The 19,330-nt window shown below is 33.1% G+C and overlaps 1 protein-coding gene across 11 annotated transcripts in view; it reads right to left on the bottom strand.

The window, feature by feature from the left end:
• Positions 1 to 19,330, bottom strand: part of CPEB2 (cytoplasmic polyadenylation element binding protein 2) — a 69,047-nt gene that overhangs the window by 46,639 nt on the left and 3,078 nt on the right. For 7 of the 11 annotated variants that reach the window (XM_055246346.2, XM_055246347.2, XM_055246353.2 and 4 more), the window contains 3 exons: positions 17,520 to 17,801; positions 16,690 to 16,779; positions 7,193 to 7,283 (listed from right to left, as the gene is read on the bottom strand). In XM_055246346.2, the coding sequence (XP_055102321.1) occupies positions 7,193 to 7,283; positions 16,690 to 16,779; positions 17,520 to 17,801 (463 nt within the window). Of the gene's footprint in view, positions 1 to 7,192; positions 7,284 to 16,689; positions 16,780 to 17,510; positions 17,802 to 19,330 lie in introns of all 11 variants that reach the window. The other 4 variants (XM_055246349.2, XM_055246351.2, XM_055246350.2 and 1 more) reach the window with 2 other exon arrangements.

The raw sequence follows: 19,330 nt of genomic DNA, 5'->3' as shown, positions 1-19,330 counted from the left end.
GGAGGTTAACAGATCATAACTTCAATATTCTAAATTGCTAATATATAATTCCATAGTGGCCTATCATATAGGTAGAAAAATTACGTTTTAATACATATAGGGTCTCAAAATGTATGTCCCATTAGCAGGAAGGTAATACAGGTCCAACAAATCAAAGAAAAACAAAGGTGTAAGTCATTAAAGGACATGGAGATTAGGACATGGATTCCACAGAAAAAAAGGAATTCCTAGGATTATGAAAGTCCCAAAATGACTGCTATATAGGACTGCAATAATGAAAAAAAAACAATCTGGATGATAATTTGATGCATTTGTATGTATTGAAAGAAGCTTTACAGTCTATGGATAAATTCTGGGATGAATTAATGATAAATACTTAGAAAACTAAGCAAATAAACTAAAAAAGATAATGATTAATTCCAGAAAAAACAAAGCTTTACGAAAAAGACAATGTTACATTATATTACAAAACATACAAGGTTCATCTATGAATATTATTTGCCTTATCTCAGTAACACAATCCGTGACTTAAACAAAAGTGTTCTTATCATTTTGGAAGACAGAGTAGGGGAAATATTGAAGGATATTAAGTCATATTAGAATATCAACATATAATACCTAAAATGTAGGAAATACAGAAGCACAAGCATATTATTTACAAATAATTACATAACCAGTTCAAAAAAAAAAGCTCATAGTGGCTACCAGTAAGGAGCAGGAATCTGAAGTGGACAGACAAGGAAGAGGAAGGAGACTTCCATTTCTTCCTTAAATAAGACTTATAGCACTACTTGACTTTCAAAATTATGTAAATATATTTTTAAACTAATTTTTAAAAAAAGTTAACCAGGTTGGATGGAAGGCAAAGATTTAATTACTGCAAATATTTTAAGTTTATAAATAGAGAATGGAAAGATTGGAAAAATTATACACCAAAATATCAATTATGATTATTTTAGTTTGTGAGATAAATGATGATTTTAAAACTTGTTTCTCCTAGTGTTTCCACATTTTCTTCAATAAATGAATACTATTTTTTTGTAACAGGAAAACAAACACTTTAAAAAGGATAAAATGTTATTATTTTGGAGAAAAAACCTTCAGAAGAGATTCTTCGATATATCTTCAAATACTATAAGTAGTTAAAATGCATAAGCCTAATTATTCCAATTACTTGCTTTTATCACTGCAAGTTATATATAGGAAACATTCTTTTTGTTGTTCTACTTTCCATTTAAAACAAGTGATATAAACATTTTTCAAATCATATGAAAGATGCTTTGTGGTGAATAACAGGATTGCAGTAAGCATATATATGTTCTGAATAAATAAATGTGATTTTAATAAAATTCATTGTAGTTTCTGTCTGATGGGTTTTAGTTTTTAAGAAAAAAATTTCAGTTTGTCATAATTTAAATCATTTACCTAAATATTCAAAGATGCTTGGAAGAAATAAAACTCAAGTATGTTTTAATAACAGTTTGTAATAAAGACAACTATGTAAAAAGGAATAAAAACAAAACTTATCTCTATCCATGATGCCATATTGCAATTAAGTTTTTTTAAAATACAAACTTTCACAACCACATTTTTATAATTTCCTTTTCAACCTACGGATATTCTCAATTACCAGTCAAACTCATAAATTGTACTTTCACTAAGATGAACAATTCTTAGTAGTGGAAGGGTAAAGTATTAAGATTCCATGTACATTATAAGAGTAATCACCTCAAAGTCAGAATATGTTTAATAAAATATATATGGCTGCTATATAAATATAATTTACTCCAAAAGTTAATATTTTTTTTCCTATCAAAGGCCAGGAGTCTATAGAATAAAGAAACGAAAAATCAATAAAGGAGAAAGAATGTCAATTCTACTTACTCCTTTTTAAAAAAAATGGAAACATTTCATTTAAAACTGAATGCACATGCAGCATCCCTCTATCTTTTTAAAGATATATATCTTTAAATGTATCTAATATATGTGATTTTCTTCTATACTCTTTTTTCTTTGTTATTGGCAATTGTAAAACTTTTGACTTCAGGAAAACACCAGTGGCTGAAGAAAAAGTAAACTCAGTTTTGAGAAATGCACCCCTTTTTATGTGTCAGGGGAAATAAGGAAGAGTCCTGTAAGAGCAGATGACATACCTGCTTTGGCACATATATTATTGGTATTTGTTTTATTTTGTACTTTAATAAATGCCATTAAACTTTCACAAATTTTTAAAGATCTCCTTACCATTGCTCTCTTATACCAGAGTTTCTCCAGGTGTGTTCTACACCCCACACGAACTACACCACCTCTAGGATGGGCCCTGAAAACCACATGGTTGACACAGTCTCAGTGTCTGAGAACCTCTGCCTGGCTCAACAGTTATTAAATTCTAAATATAAGTTCTCACAATGGAGACTTTTAGAAATTTATACAAGTTATTTTGTGACTTGGTATTGTAATCTTATATTAAGGTCAGCTGAAAGGAAAAAGAGAGAAAAGTGGAAGAAAATAAGCAATTTGGTACTACCATAATCAGTCAGCACCTCACAGGAATAACTCCTTATTTTCTTAGGGCTTATATGCCCTAAAATAAACAGAGCTTCTTACTTCAGGAGTCTTAAAAAATAGGAGTTTAGCAATCAGCTAATAAAAATGACACTAGATATACAAAAACGTAGTAAATAAGAAGTTTTAAAGGCATCCACTTCTACACATTTGTTGGTGTAAAATCACATTCTAAATTCTTTTTCCTTAATTCCCTTTAACTGCTCATGAAACATTGGTAGAGGCATTATGACTTAACTGACACAGATCTTCCCCAAAACCATTACACAAACTACATTTCTTCCTAGAGTTTTCAAATCAACTTTTATGAGCTACAATTAAGTACTTTTGTTTGTCCCTATACTTTGGGGAATGATACAAGCAATTTCTGGCAAAAATACTCACACAGTAAGCCTTTTTACAAATTGTTGGGGGCAGGGAAGGAAAAGAGCTTAACAATAATCACTGTCTTGTTCTTTTGTTAAAGGGGGAATATATATATACACATATATTAAAAAATCACAAATTATTTAAAATAGGTATGCAAATCTAAAACTGAAAAACTACAAAACAGTACTTGGCAAAGCATGATTTAGTTTAACCATTTAAAGAATCCATGATCTTCCTTTGAAAAGCAAATTATTTGCCAAGAATCAAGACAGTCATCAGAAAATAGGATGTTAATAGAGAGAAACTACCACACAACAAATAAAGCAGATGGGTCAGGGCCATTCATACTAAAGAAAGCATTTAACAGTGTGTCACTGTTCAGGATCCATAACAAAAGATAGCATACTCTCGACAGTGTTAACTGTGCTCTGTTACACCCAGTGGGCATCAGGCAGCCCTAAACAAGCTATGCCAGGGCTAGCCTCCTTTCAGTTCCTCAAATGTGACAATCTCTTCCATGCTTTTGCACATGCTGGTTCCTTTGTCTAATTGACACTTTCTCCCAATATTTTTCCATCATTGTGCTGCTCACGCTTCAGGTCTCAGCTTCCTTTACTCCACATGTAAATTAGGTACTTCCATTTATAATCTCTCTAAACAGCTCATAACCTTCCTCCACAGTATTTCTAACACACAGTAGATATATGTATATTGTATTTGTATAAAGAATCTCTCTTTCCCCAGTAGGCTATACAATGAGGGCAGACACTATGTCTGTCTCCGACAACGTGCACTCAGTGTCTAGGAAACTTGTGTAAAAGCAGACACATTTAATTGAGTAAAGTGCATTCGGCATTCCATCTTGGGTTGCCATCATTTCATATCTGTACAACTCCAACAAGACTAGACCCTTCCCACCTGCTATGCCAGACCATGAAAATATTAACATTAAACAATGGAGGTTCCCTACTGTCCTGAAAAAACACTGGGGAGTAGGAAAAGGCAAATATAGCTGCAGTGAAGTGTTTTGGGCATAAACAAGGATAAGAGGAAGGTGCTTCTGTTAGCACAATCACCCAGTTCTCAGGTCAGGAACCTGCCACTTAGCATTCTAGAGATCTGCTTGACTGCTTTCTTCCAACTGACAGTCTCACCTTGACTAATTTTTCTTTTTCTTTAACTGAGGGTCGAATTGAATACAAATTTACCACTCTGCCTTTTACCTCTGTGGTAGCCAGCCTCTAGTATTCACATCCCTTGAATAGCAGACTCGGCCTAAATTGAGCAGAGCTGATCTATGCAGTTAACAGAATGTTGTGTAAATGATGGTATGAGACTTCTAAGGCTAGGACATAGAAGACATTGGGGCATTCGTTTTGAGCTTTCATCACTCGCTTTGGGGGATATAAGCAACCACGTTGTAAGAAAAATTTTACAGCCCTGTAGAGAGGTCCATGAGGCAACGAACAGAGTTCTTTTGCCAACACCCAGCCATGTGAGTGTACCATCTTAGAAAAGATCCTCCAGTTCCAGTTAAGCCTTCAGATGACTGCAGCCTCGGCCAGTATGTTGACTGCTACTTCATGAGATATCTATCCTCAGCCAGAAGTAACTAGCTGAACTGCTCCCAAATTTAAACCCACAGAAATTATGTGAGATGATGTATACTGTTGTTTTGATCTGCTAAATTTTGGGATAATTATACAGAGACAACTAAAATCTCTCCTCACTCAAGTTCATTTTCCTAGATATTTTCACCATTAATATAAAGAGAAACAATTCATTTTAAAATTTACCCTCCAACTCCCTTCTTTTTCATCAGATCCTATAACAAAAACAAAACAAATGGCTGGTTTGTAAAACAGCATTTAAAAAGGATAAAATAAACATTTTGTTTTCTAGGAGAAAATAATTTTTTTTTAATTAAACAGAGGACAGGATTTCCTACAAGGGATGAGAAGGTAAGAGACAAGAGATGAGACAGAGGGCGAAATACTGCCCTCAAGAACAGTAATGGAAAGAAGGAAAAAAATTCAGGTGTTAAACCCTGGATAGTTTATTCCATTTGCTACCACCTCGATTTAGAAGATTCTACTGAGGTCTAGCCCAAAGAAAAAAGTACAATAATCAGAGTATGGGGAAAAAGAAAATATACAACATAATATCCCAAGAGGCAGTGGAATTTGTATTAATAAGAAAAGAAAGGAAAAAAAAAGACTTAAAGTGGCAGCACTTAGTACCAAGATAATTTTAAATAGGCATATGATGGTGCTTTGTAAAAATATCAGTCTTACTTTTTTATTTTATGCAGAGAAAGTTTCTCAATTTTTTTCTTTTTTCTTTTCTTAAAAATTCTGTCATAAAACACGTGGAAGATAAAATATTCCACGTTTTGTGTAAATATGAAGAGACTTGTAACCATAATAATTCCTAAAGGTGGTTAGTGAGCATGTTTTTTCCCTTCTCACAGCCAAAGATAATTTTCCTAACTTAAAAATTTTGAATTCACTTGAGATTAAAAAACATATGTATCTATATATGTGTGTGTGTGTGTATGTGTGTGTGTGTGTGTGTGTGTGTATATATATATATAAAATTCCCCTTAGCCTTATAATGCTTCCATTTCCTTTTCAATGTCCTCTTTTAGGTTTCCCTTCACTTTACTATAACCCAGGCTAGCAAAAAGAAAAACTGAGATAATTAACAGTGCCACAATGAACATTTTGTCTAACATGTTTAAAAAGCCTTTTGAAAAAAAAAAAATACTGGGAGAAACAACAATGAAAAACTTTTGTTATCCACTGGTAACAGTTAATAATCTTGACTTTATCTTGTATTAAGAGTTTCTAAGAGTTTTCTTTCTTGAGAAGCCAAGGAGAGAAACAGGAAACTTCTTAATCATAAGCTGCTGGCTTCTATTTTAAACGGTGGATCTAAGACAAACCACTGAAACTGCCAGCATAACAGTGAAAAAGACCAAGACCCTATACAAAGATACTCAAAAAACTAAGCTGAATTTTGGTTAGAAGCAAAAAAAAAAAAAAAGAAGAAAAAAAAAAGAAACTCAAACAAACATCCCCAAAAACCTGACATATAACTGTAAGTTTGTATGAGGAATTACTATTAGCACACATAATCAACAATCACTAATATCCCCTCAGCTTCTCAAGCTCCTTAAAACTAAGGAATTAAAAAGACAAGGAATTCTTTTTACAAGCAAAATCCATAAACAGAACAAAATAGTTAGATATGTGGTCAGTATTATCAACTTAGCCCCACATCACCACCTCCCTGCCAATATGGAAGTTTATAGAGTTTTTAGGTCAAATCTTGAAAGAGAATTCTAACTTGGCTTTATAGAATTAAAAATAGAGAAAATTTACAAAGTAATCCAAGATTTTGATTCAATGAGAGATTCTGAGCCAGAATAAAATAGTTAAGCTGCTCCCGAATTTCTGACTCACAGAGACTGTTTAAAGTAATAAATATTTATTGCTGTTTTTAAGCTGCTAAGTTCTGAGATAATTATGTAGCAATAGATAAATAGTAACTGTCATGACTCAAATAGACAATTTGGTAGATTTTCACCACTGATATAAATGACAATGAGACATATTGTATAAAAAATATATAATAATCGCTTTTTTTCATTTTATACATAGAATATGTACAGACAAAAACAAATATGCTAATGAAATTTCTTCAAATACTATAAACAATTAGTGAAGACTGCTACTATAGGGTAAGTGGGCCGGTTCTTTTCCCGAATTTGTCTCAACGTCTATGAAAAGCTATTTTTCACCTCAGAGAAGCTACTATAAAATATTCCCCCCCCTTTCAAAACCCTATGACAGTAGAAGAAAAATAGAGAAAGGAGGTTAACTAGGGATAATTCTAGGCTGGAATCACCGCAAATTGTGAATACAAGTATTCCAAGAAATATTTTTAGTATTTTTGTACTTGAAAGAACTCTAGCAAAGTGACTAGTGTATACTTTTAGATCCATTCTTCATTCTCTGGTGAACTGAAGTGTGTCTCTAAATAGTAAATTTTCCTTAAATTTTAAGTCAAGGGAGATGAGTTCACAGTAAGCAACAAAGTATGGCATTTCATAAAAACAAAGATTCTCATTAATAAATGTATAAGAGAGTTTTATATTGGATATAGGTGCTACTTAGGGTTTACTTTCATATAAAACTAGTAAGATAAGCAAATTGGTGTATAATATAAACATATGTATTTTTAAAAAGTCACCTACCCTTAAGAGGATCGTGCTCTGCTCTCATAATATCAATAAGGGAATTTTCCAAAGAGTGCATATTCAAACTGTCATACATTCTACTTCGATCCTGGAAGAGAAGAGGAAAAAAGACATTATAATCTATGCAGTTTTTTCAAAAAGTGATTATAAAACACTATCTAAATTCTCTTACATAAAATAAGACCTCTGATTAATATATTACTAATTAATCTGTATCCCACAAAAATACCAATAACTAAAGATCTCATGAACTACAATGCTCCTTGCATTGGAGGACATTATTTTCAGTACATTTATCTCTTAAATCTTTTATCAAAAGTAATCTGATTTTATTGGCAATACTAATGCAAAACAGTAAAATAATTTCTATGGTTACTTTTCTCTATAAAGTTTCCTGAAATCTTATACGCACAGAAAGCATTTTTTGGTTAATTTTGAAACTTTTCACACATATTTAGGAAGACAGATAGTGGCACGTAGAAAATAAATATTTGTGAGGAAATATTTTAGTTCCATAATTGCACCATACTTTAAACATCTATCAAACATTTTGTTATTTGACATAGTAGTCTGAATTTCATAATGAGTGCATAAACATCTTATATGGTAAAAATCAAAAGCATGATACTAATACCAGAACAAGGACTAATACCTAGAATATTCAGATTCATATGTTACTCTCTAAAGTGCTTCCATATTTGCCTCTGCATTTTTAAGCCAGCCTCCCCCAACTCCCCTGCAAAATAGGCAGGTGGAGGAGAGAAGAGTAAAAGCACAGTAATCTCATTAAGTCTGCTACTTCACCAAGTCTCCAAAGTCTTGTGTTATCAGAACCTTGTTTGCTGAATGTTCAATCCCTTCACTTGCTTATTTGAAAGAATCTGACTCTTTAATATGTCCATGAATTTCTCTGTATTCTGTTCAACACATACTCAATGTACCTGAAAAAACGTATGTGGGGAACTACTAGAGGAAGCTCTGGCCCATGCCCTCCAAATAATCTAGGAGTCTTCCCAAAATACTCATCCACCCAGTTACATATGTGTGTACACGCATGTGTAAGCTTATTTATACTGGGGGATGCAGGATAGTCCATTCTAAACTCTCAAAAAATGATTGTTACAGAAAATGGAAAGGAAGAATCTGAAAATTAAGTGGAAATAAAAGTCCCCATAGAAATCAAAATAAGGCATTTATTAACCTGGGTCCATGAGCTTCAAGAGAGACCAGAAGTCTCTGAGATTATATATAATATACTGTTCATGGGTGTACAGTAGTCCCCCCTTTCTGCATTTTGCCTTCCACGATTTCAGTTATCTGTAGGACAATACAATAAGATATTCTGAGAGACAGAGATGCCACATTTACATAATTTTTATTACAGTGTTACAATTGTCCTACTTTATTATTAGTTATTGTTGTTAATCACTTACTGTGCCTAATTTATGAATTAAACCTTATCATACATATGTTTTCTTTTTTTTTTTATTTTTTTATTTTTATACTTTAGGGTTTTAGGGTACATGGTACATGTGCACAATGTGCAGGTTTGTTACATATGTATCCATGTGCCATGTTGATTTCCTGCACCCATTAACTCGTCATTGAGCATTAGGTGTATCTCCTAATGCTGTCCCTCCCCCCTCCCCCCACCCCACAACAGTCCCTGGAGTGTGATGTTCCCCTTCCTGTGTCCATGAGTTCTCATTGTTCAATTCCCACCTATGAGTGAGAACATGCGGTGTTTGGTTTTTTGTCCTTGCGATAGTTTACTGAGAATGATGTTTTCCAGTTTCATCCATGTCCCTACAAAGGACACGAACTCATCATTTTTTATGGCTGCATAGTATTCCATGGTGTATATGTGCCACATTTTCTTAATCCAGTCTATCGTTGTTGGACATTTGGGTTGGTTCCAACTCTTTGCTATTGTGAATAGTGCCGCAATAAACATACGTGTGCATGTGTCTTTATAGCAGCATGATTTATAGTCCTTTGGGTATATACCCAGTAATGGGATGGCTGGGTCAAATGGTATTTCTAGTTCTAGATCCCTGAGGAATCGCCACACTGACTTCCACAATGGTTGAACTAGTTTACAGTCCCACCAACAGTGTAAAAGTGTTCCTATTTCTCCACATCCTCTCTACATATGTTTTCATTGGAAAAAAACAGCATATGAAGGCACTACTTGCAGTTTCAGGTATCCACTGATTGTCTTGGAACGTATTCCTCGTGGATAAGAGGGGACTAGTGTATACATAATTTCTTTTTTTTCCTGAAGAAAAGGTTTATAGCTTTCATCAGTTTTCCACAGGAATCCACAATCCAGAGAAGATTCAGAATCAGTTCTTTAGTAAGCTGAAGAAAAACCTAAGAAGCTTTTCTAAGAATACGTTCATTTATTTACTTTACTTTGATGTTTAAATTAGGGTTGCAGCCTTTTTAAAGCTAGGGGTTCAGAATCAGTACTGTAGACTAAATAAGTTGCTGTCAGAGATTTAAAAAGGTAAAAAGTAACACTGAATGACGGAAGGAATGCTAGACTGGAGGCTCTTATTCCAGCTTTATCACCAATTAACTCTATCAGTACTCTTTACTGATTTTTACTGAAAGGCCCCTGAGGTAAAACACATGCATCAGTAATAGCTGCTCTCTAGAACAGTGACCTTGATTAGTGATGGAGGCATAAAGAATCAATGAGCTGTAACAGTGGTTCCTAAACTTGAACATGCTTCGGAATCATCTGGAAGGCTGGTTAAACCCACAGACTGCTGAAACACATCAAATTCAGTAGGTCTGGAGTGGAACCTGACAGTATGTATTTCTAACAAGTTCCCAGGTGATACTGATTCCGCTGGTCTGGATAACACACTTTATAAGAAGCAATTAGTTTCTTCATCTGAAGTCAATAAATCTCTCTAGGCTCTGGTTCTAACTCCTAGAAAATAATCATGTCAGACTAGATGATGCCTATAGTCTCTTTAAAAATTATAGAAAAGAAAAAGACTCAAAATACTCTAAAATAAATGAAATATTAATAAAACTGAAACAGAGAATAGGATGGCCCATATGGGCAAAAATGACATATTAATTTTAGGAATCTATCTAGATAGTTCCATCTTCCATGTGCTTCCACTATACTGTATTCATAACTAACTTGTTGATTTTCCTGTGTCTCCCACTAAACTTCTAAGTTGATTAAGAATAGGGACTATCTAATTACAGAATATAGTTAGTTCTCATATGTCTGTTGAATGAATACTCCCTTTATCTCTACCATAAAAACTCAGTAAAAAATGTAAAAAAACAGTCGAGTTCTGTAAGGAGAAAGACTGCACTTTTTAAACAGTAATTGTAAAGGACTATAAAACTTTCTTAGAATCCTCAACTGAATAGGTAGTCAAATGTTAATTGACTAAACTGAGACAAGCATCAGATTAATATGGCTTGCTATGAACCTGAATTTCCAACCACCCAATGGAAGATTAAATATTACTATACTGAAAGTTCCCAGATGTATTTAAAATAGAATTATAAAATGTAAGCTGTAATGATAAAAGTTAATGTTCATATAATTAAGCAAAAAATCCCTCTGCAGGTGTGCCATATCATGAAGGTTCTAAGAGTATATTGTAAACACTTTAAAATACTTTATTATCTTCCTTACCCTAAATCCTCACAAAGGAAATATATTACAGTTCATGGTTATCTTTTTAGGTTGTTAACTTTGAACAGAATCAACCTATGCCCAGTCAACCGATGACCTTAATTAATGGTAACTATTAAATCACCCAAACAATATTTCCCAAGTAACTTCCTTTTTCTGGAGGTGTAGGGGAAAGTACCCTCTACCTTCATTGCAAGAGGTGTCATCTTGCTCTACAGCATGGTAAAATTATTGCATGGGTCATGGACAATATTTAAAGTATGAAAGAGAAACATCCTTAAACTAACTATAAATATCAGTGACCACTATATAATCAATTTTGAGAGGTGTTATTCAAAAAGGCTGCATGTATTAATAACTTTAGCTTGAATGTCTGTATCTAACTGAATCAGTGAGATGCCTACTTATAAGGTCTCTTATTTTCCTTTTTCTGTTAAGTATTTGATCCTAAACTCCTACTCTAGGAAAGAAAACAGCAAAGCTATTTTAAAACGATTAGCTTGGTTGTACTTTGTAAAGCATCAGCTGCATCCCATGTGATTTTTAAAGCAACAAACATAAAACGGCCTTAAGCAACCAAAGAGCACATGACATCTCAAAATTGCTTTTTGAATTTAATGAAACCTATAGGCTTACATGCAAAAGATATAGATAATTCCATTAAATAAATTGCGGGAATTAAAATATGACTTCTGAAAAAACAGAAACAAATCTGGTTATAAAACAAACACTCATGCATTCTTCTGAAATACAGACATTAGGAAAAATTGTGTTCATGCAAACTGCCATCAGTTTAAAAACTAAATAGAAGAACTAAGGCCATTTTCAAGTGACCATGAACACAACAATACTAATTATCATTAATAAATATGGAAAATCATAGCAATGTAATTTACATTTATTACTACAAGGTTATTTGAAAACACCAAAATACTTCACAAAAATAAGATTCTATGAGAAGTGTGCATGCAATCTATTCTAAAATATAAAAACTATCTGGCAAAGAATCAACTAAATGGGCTTTCAGAAACTGAGATTATAGAATCTCACAATAACTAACAGAATAAAATGATTAGAAAACATTGTTGAAAAAGGCATAACCTCTTTTATTATAATATTTATTTCATGGTTTTTCTTAAACCCCGACATTTGCCACAAACACTTACAGGAGTGACAATAAAAGCTTAGAAAGGCTGAAAAACACAGAAAAGAACAAAGTAATCTTAATTTTGAAAAAAGATGACCTAAGAAAAGATTATAAACACTGAAAAATAAGGAGGTCAATGTACAATATTAGAAGCAGTATGACAAAGGGAATTCAAACTTAATTACAAGAGAACTTTTTGAAGAGATATTAATTTTTGCTGGGATACATTAAAAACCATGTTTTATTTTAAAAGAAGTGGTCAATTAGAAACTTCTCCTCTTGAAAATGAGGTACTCTTCCAAAGAAAAATAAGATTATAGAAAAACCCTATATACTTTAATGATTTAGCAGATGCTTGAACATGTATTATTCTGCTTAACTAGAAAGATCAGCTTTTATTGTACTTATAACGTTTGTGTTTAGTTCTCTAATTTTTACTTTAAAATAAAGCAATGTAGTGCTAATATTGTCCTTAATTTTAAGTAGATATTGATCATACTTTCCTGTTACACAATGTTATTGCACCATACTCAGTAGCAGATGACGTGCTACTCTACTGCATAACGTAGTACTCAATCTCATACGCTCTCTTTTCATTCTCTAGTTGTTCCATATAGATAACCCTTATTCTTCTAACTAGACTCTTACCTTCTCCAAGACAAAGAATAGTATTTTTTATCCATATCCTAAGGGTATTTAAAACACTAACATGCAGAATGAATGAAGATACATTTCTTTAATTTTCTTTATTAATTTCGAATCTCAATAAAGTGTGTTAGTCATTCTCAGAAAAAAAACAATCAAATGTTTTAAAAGGCCAAAGCTATTCTAGTACTCACAAGAATTAAAAGAGACAAGTGGAAAACATTTCAAGAACAATTAAAGCACTGAACACAGAATAGGAAACAAAAATAAGGCATCCATTACTTAAGCTGTAATACAAGAGTCCATTCTTTTTCATTTTCAGTGGGCATGTAACAGTTTGATGACTATGAATGTCCCTGAAGTTCATCTGGTTTACAAACCACTATTTAAGAAATGCTTTATCAGATAAACAAATTGGGTTTGGTATGCAACTATATATTGTTTTTTTGTGTGTAAGGTGAGTAAAGACTCAAAGAATATTGTTTCTGAGACAGATCTCCAAATTATGATTTACCACATTATCATAACAGCCTATTAAAGATTAGTGGAAAGTATTTTCAATTAATTCAAGGTAGTTTATTATGTGACATGCTCAAGCACTGCAAGTAGAGCTTGTGGAAGAGCAAAAATTTAAAGCTGATATATTGATAATTCTCCAGGTGGAAGGCAGGTGGACATGCACGTATATGCTTCACACACTCAGTTACTGTTGCAAGACATTACTTTGTTTACAGTGAGCTGATATGTCATATGTAAACTTGTAAGTAATAATAACCTCAGTTAAAGGATATTTACTCTTTGATTTAAAACATATGAATAAATATAGCGTAACCTTAACATTAAACTGAAAACTCCTATTTTTTTGGGAAGAGGGGGTGGTGTCTTGTTATGTTGCCGAGGCTAGACTCAACTCTGGGGCTCAGGCAATCAATCCTCCTGCCTCAGCCTTCCAAGTAGTGCACATTGCTGGATCTGGCTGCAAATTCCATTGTAATATAATTTAGAATTCAAACTTTTGAGTATGATTCTTGCAAGGGTAACGAGCTAATGACATTTTAAAGTACAGTAATTAATAACCCTAAGCAAATTCATGCAGATATACTGGCCAGGCGCGATGGCTCAAGCCGGTAATCCCAGCACTCTGGAGGCTGAGGTGGGCGGATTACGTGAGATCAGGAGTTTGCGACCAGCCTGGCCAACACGGTGAAATCCTGTCTCTACTAATAATATAAAAATTAGGCGAGTATGGTGGTGCATGTATGTAATCACAGCTACTGGGAAGGCTGAGGCATGAGAATCGCTTGAACCTGGGAGGCAGAGGTTGCAGTGAGATGAGATCATGCCACTGCACTTCAGCCTGAGCGACAGAGTGAAACTGTCTCAAAAAAAAAGAAAAAAAGAAACAGATATATAAAATACTCATTTTAAAGTCAGAAATATTTATAATAATTTATATTTGCTTTTAAAAAGTTTTAAATTTGAGGGTTTTCTATTTAAAAAAAATCTTATTTAAAATAAAATTCCAACCCACAAAATTTTACATATTAACAGAAATAAAAATCAACCTACAAAACTAGTTCTTATTTATTGAATTCGATTATGTGTTCAGCTCTTGATATAGGTAAAGCCCACAGTATCCAAGTATAAGAATTAAGACTTCAGTTCTAGAATTTTGTATTATATTCTAGGCCCTAATCAGTTTGAGACTAAAGGAAATAAAAAGTAAAATGTTTTAAAATAATGTACTTGTTAACAAAAATATACTAGAATTACACTGTATATGATGACAAAAGGTCAGAAATGCAAATAATCTCCTCAGATATTTAAGTGACCAAGTATCTTCTATAATTTTAATTTTGCCAAAGAATGAGAAACTATCCAACATTTTAAGCTATCAATTTCATTTTGTAGCTGCTGTATTTTTAAGAGGCTCAACTTCAAATACCTCAACCTTTTATGGAAAGATGGAAACACACAACAAACTTAGAGAAGACAATGACACTGCTTTTAAGTCCAGTTGAAAGGTCACATACTACCTCCACTGCCTTAGACTAATGCCTTAGACCCTTCGCTCAAAGAAACCAAGAGGCTTGTATTCTAAAAATAGAGGCAAGGGGGGTGGGGCAGCATGGAGGAAAAGAAATGGCCAAAACAGATCACAGAAAGTGTAAAAGCTGGCTGGAAACGCCTTAAATGACCCAGTTCAAGGTCCCCCTTTTACAGATAAGGAAACTGTGACCCAAAGACATGAAAGCCCATAAACTATGTCATTCAATGTCATAAAGATTATGAGGAAGAGAAAGAAGATCCAGGTTTCAGGCCTTCTTTCCTCCCAGTTCCATTCACTTTCCATTATCTCTTTTATTCCCCCACCACTGTCTTCTACTTCATCACATCACACCTCTGGCTCAAAAGTCCAAAGGGAATGCCAATATCTCAGCAGTTTACCAGATAAGTTTATCTTTAAGCACCAAAATCATTTTTCCTAAAATAAATTTCCCTAAAATCTTAGGTTATAATGCAGGTAAAAGCAGAGTAGCTTTGATTGAAGTCTAAGTGAGACGGCAGCCCCGGAGGCTGGTTTGAAAGCTTCCCTTTCATTATCACCCCTATCTCCTCTCTAGCATTCCACCAACTGAAATCAGCTCAAGAATCTGACTTCTCAACATCTGTCCCTGCCTCATGGACCCTGTATGCCAGCTAATTTGTATTCTTTTCCATGGATACTTATTTCTCCTATATATGTATCCTATGTATGTATCCATCCTATTGCTTCTTCCTGCACAGAGTAATCATGTCCTTTTCTATCTGAAAACATTTCTCTTGCCACCTTCAAAATAACTACATTAATTTTCTTCTAAACATACCATCTCCTAGGCATTCATGTATTGAATTTAAATACAAAAATGCTACCATAAAAACATCACTAATAAGGCTTAACTGGACCAGAGTAGAGAAGAGAGTAGACGTAAATAGCTAACTTATATTAACAAGACAATATGTTGCAAATTGCATGAAGTAACTACCATTTCTAAGTCAAGACCCTGGCAGGACTACTTTGGAAAACAGGCAGGACTTGGCTAGAACAACTGTTAGTGGTTGGTTGATTATCAAAATTAGTGCTAACCTTCTAGATTAGAATGTTACTTACAAATCTATTATCAATCTGTTTATGTCCTTACTTGTAAAATCATCTCATGTTGATAAATTAACCAAGGAAGAGACTTAGAATAACATAGCTCCATTCATATAACACACACAACGTTAAGTCTATGCTCATTCAAACTTGAGCTCTGTAAGAAAGAACCTGCATATATAAGGACTGAGTTTTCTATATCCTATAATAATCCTCACCACCTGATACCTAGTATACATTCAAATTCAGTTTGCAGGAAGAAAGAGAGCATTCTGTAACCACCAAAGGTGTGAATGTAATTTGAGTAAGGCTAACTCCCAGCTTTTTGACTAACGGTTTCTCCATAGGAAACTGATTATTTGGAAGAAGTCAGGGTATAAAAGCAGTAACAAAATTTAGAATACCAGGCTATATATTTTTTAATAAAGGTGAAAAAACTGAACCAAGAGAAGTCTTTTTTAGAAATATATCTCAAAACAAATAGACTTCATGACAAAAATTTACTGAAAAGCTATATGAAACAGTAAATATAAAGCTGGATGTTAAGTAAACATATGATTTTGTACCTAATTGCATTTAATTCTGAAAAGAGATACAATCTGCTTAGTTTGACTGATGTTTAAAGTCAGGTGCTCTTGTGTATATAATCCCTTTTTCCAAAAAAAGTTTATTATGTTTTAGAATTATAAAAGGATTAATTAATCTTAAATTTGAAAATAAAAATTTTCTTACATTAAACAGTTCAAAGCAGGTGATCCTTAAAAAATAAATTGCTTCAGTGTCCTCTAACATATGTTTCAATTGGTATAATAAGAAAGTAAATAATAAATCTTACTCATAATATAAATACTAAACTCCTAACCGAAATCCTAAAAAGTATACACTGTGCAGCCTACCTGGTCTATTCTGGATGTTCCGGCTGCAGTGCACCAACTATCTTGGAGTGAATCTGAGCCCCAAGCTGGCAACTGCAAACTAGATCTCACCTTCAATAGCATAGAAGTTTTCATCAGAAATGAGCAGTTGTCTTCCCCATACCCACCCAATGAAAGAAAGAAAGAAAAAAAATAAAGCTCTATCTTAAATCCTCATTCCATCCTCTAAAGGTTTAAGAAAAAACAAAACAAAACAAAAACCTCACTTGCAATAGCCATAAGGGAACTTCAACAAAATAATAAAAAGCCTGAAAAAAAAAAGTCTAATCAACATATTAGGTCACATTTAGAAAAAATAATTGGTGAATTAGTGAAAATAAATTTAAATTAGATGCAAAAAAGCCCTAATATTATTTTGCCACCATCACAGCTGTACTAAGTATATTCTAATATATATACAGCCAATCATAGTCAAATCTAAGAATAGTTACAATTACAGAATATATTAGCTTAGCTATATTAAAGGAGAAACAAATTTTGGTGGCCCATTAGAATTTATAAATTAAAGCATTCTTAAAGAGCTGCCAATTGAAAGCTTCAGTATATATTTAATAAATACAATGGGTTTTTCTACGTTTTACTAAGCTTATTTTCCATTGCGTGTTTAGAGAATTATTTTACATTCTCAATTTTCTCTGTATATTTTAACCTTTGTTAATTAAATTACATGCTTAAAAATTAAAACTTTATTTGAAAAAATGTTAATTTTAGCATACCACTACCATCACCACCCAACTCTCTATTTTGAAAGATTAACATTAGAGATAAGGTCATTTACATACCATTCTTACCTGTAAGGGTAAGAGTGTATTACTATTGTTGTCTGTTCTGAACACATTATCTTCAATCCAAGATTTTGGAGTCAGTGATGGAGTTGAGCGAGTAAATTTCGGTGGTGCTATGACATTACCAGAAAACGGTTTCTTCAATGGAGATATCTGATTCATAGTTCCTGGGATTCCCATGTTTCCGGTTCTACGATGATCTCTGCCATGCATTGCTCCCCAGGACATACTTCCAGTGCCCCAGCCACTGCTCTGATGGTTGCTCCAGGGAGACTGTTTCAGAAGAGGCTGGGGAAAACACAGCTATTTAAATTGCGGCATTTAAAGAGTTTACAATTCAAATTCAAATTCAAATTTAGACCTAAGAATTTATATGAATGAAATATATAAAGGCAAAAGAATACATCTTTTCTAGGTTATAAAAGTAAGTCTTGAGATCTTTCTATGTGAAATCATATTTGATGCTGGTCAAGTTTTCATCTTCTTGTATACTATAAATATCATGATATTTTATGACAGTTACTAAAATAGAACCATGCAGTTCCTTTTTATCCTTCAGAAATAACTGTACACATAATATGAAGAAAAAAATTGACATTAACTCTGAAGATTCTTAAAGATATACATGGTGATCTTAAAGCAACCATATTAATTATGTTAGGCACAAAACTAAAATTATGGTCTTTGTTAATTAAAATATCCTACTCATACAAGTGAAACATATAGACTTTGTTTCCAAAACAAGTCGCACTACTACGAAAGTGGGAATTACTCTTGTACAAATTAAAATTGCCTTTTGAAATAAGGACAGCATAGAAACAATGTCATTTTTCTGCATTGTTTATTTAACTGTTAAGGCATTTTATTCCAGTTTTAGTATAGTTTGTCTTGTTTTTATTTCACTTAATTACCTATGAACTTTGAAGCAATTATCTGATGTTGCCCATAGGTGGATCCACTGAGGTATACTGCCAATTAACTATATGCTTTGATTATTCCACTAGAGATCTTGATACAAGTCTCCATAAAGTTGATTCATTTTCAAAAGTAAATTACATCCTAATCTCAAACCTGTGGCAAGACAAGTCAAGTTATCGAAGAATGGTAAATCCACCAAAAGACTAATAATTGTAGTTTTGGGTTTTTTTTTTTAAGAAGTATTCATTGCTGGTAATTCTGTCAATACGTTTATACTTTAATACTTTGGTATTAAGATGTAGCTAAAGAAGTATGAACCATACAGTTACTAAAAATAAATACAGTTCTCTTAAAATTGAACCTGCTTTTTAAAAGACAATTAAAAGAGAAACTCCTGATCTAGAACACCAATTTTTAAAAACTTTTAAATGCTAACAGAATCATGAGTATATTATTACTCTTTCCTCCTCCACAGAGTTCCAAAGCATAATTAGGGAGCCATGGACAAACCACTTCATTCTTGAGGGCCTTCCTTTCTTTATTAAATGATTTAATGCTCAAAGTTATCTTCCAGTGATCTAAAATTCCGTATGAAAGCTGTGTGACCTCACACTCCATGGCTAGACCATCTTTTGTCCAAAAGCAAATTACAGTTAAATATGGATCATGGTATATGTTCTTCCAACGCTCTGTATCACAACTTTAAGAATACAAAATTACCTATAGATAATTTTCTGTGGACAAGTTTCCAGTTAACAAAATGAAGACCCTGAGACACAAAAGACAGTTGCTGAGGGTTATAAAAATCATGAAAAAGTGGAACATTATTTCAGAATCCCTATTTTCAATCCTTATATGCCACATTCTCTTTTCTAAGAAAGAAATCAGTGATTCAACAA

The sequence above is a fragment of the Symphalangus syndactylus genome, chromosome 16, assembly GCF_028878055.3.
Source record: "Symphalangus syndactylus isolate Jambi chromosome 16, NHGRI_mSymSyn1-v2.1_pri, whole genome shotgun sequence".
In the NCBI taxonomy this organism is placed as follows: Eukaryota; Metazoa; Chordata; class Mammalia; order Primates; family Hylobatidae; genus Symphalangus; species Symphalangus syndactylus.
Note: the sequence above shows the minus strand (reverse complement) of the source record. Positions and strands in the feature narration are given on the sequence as shown.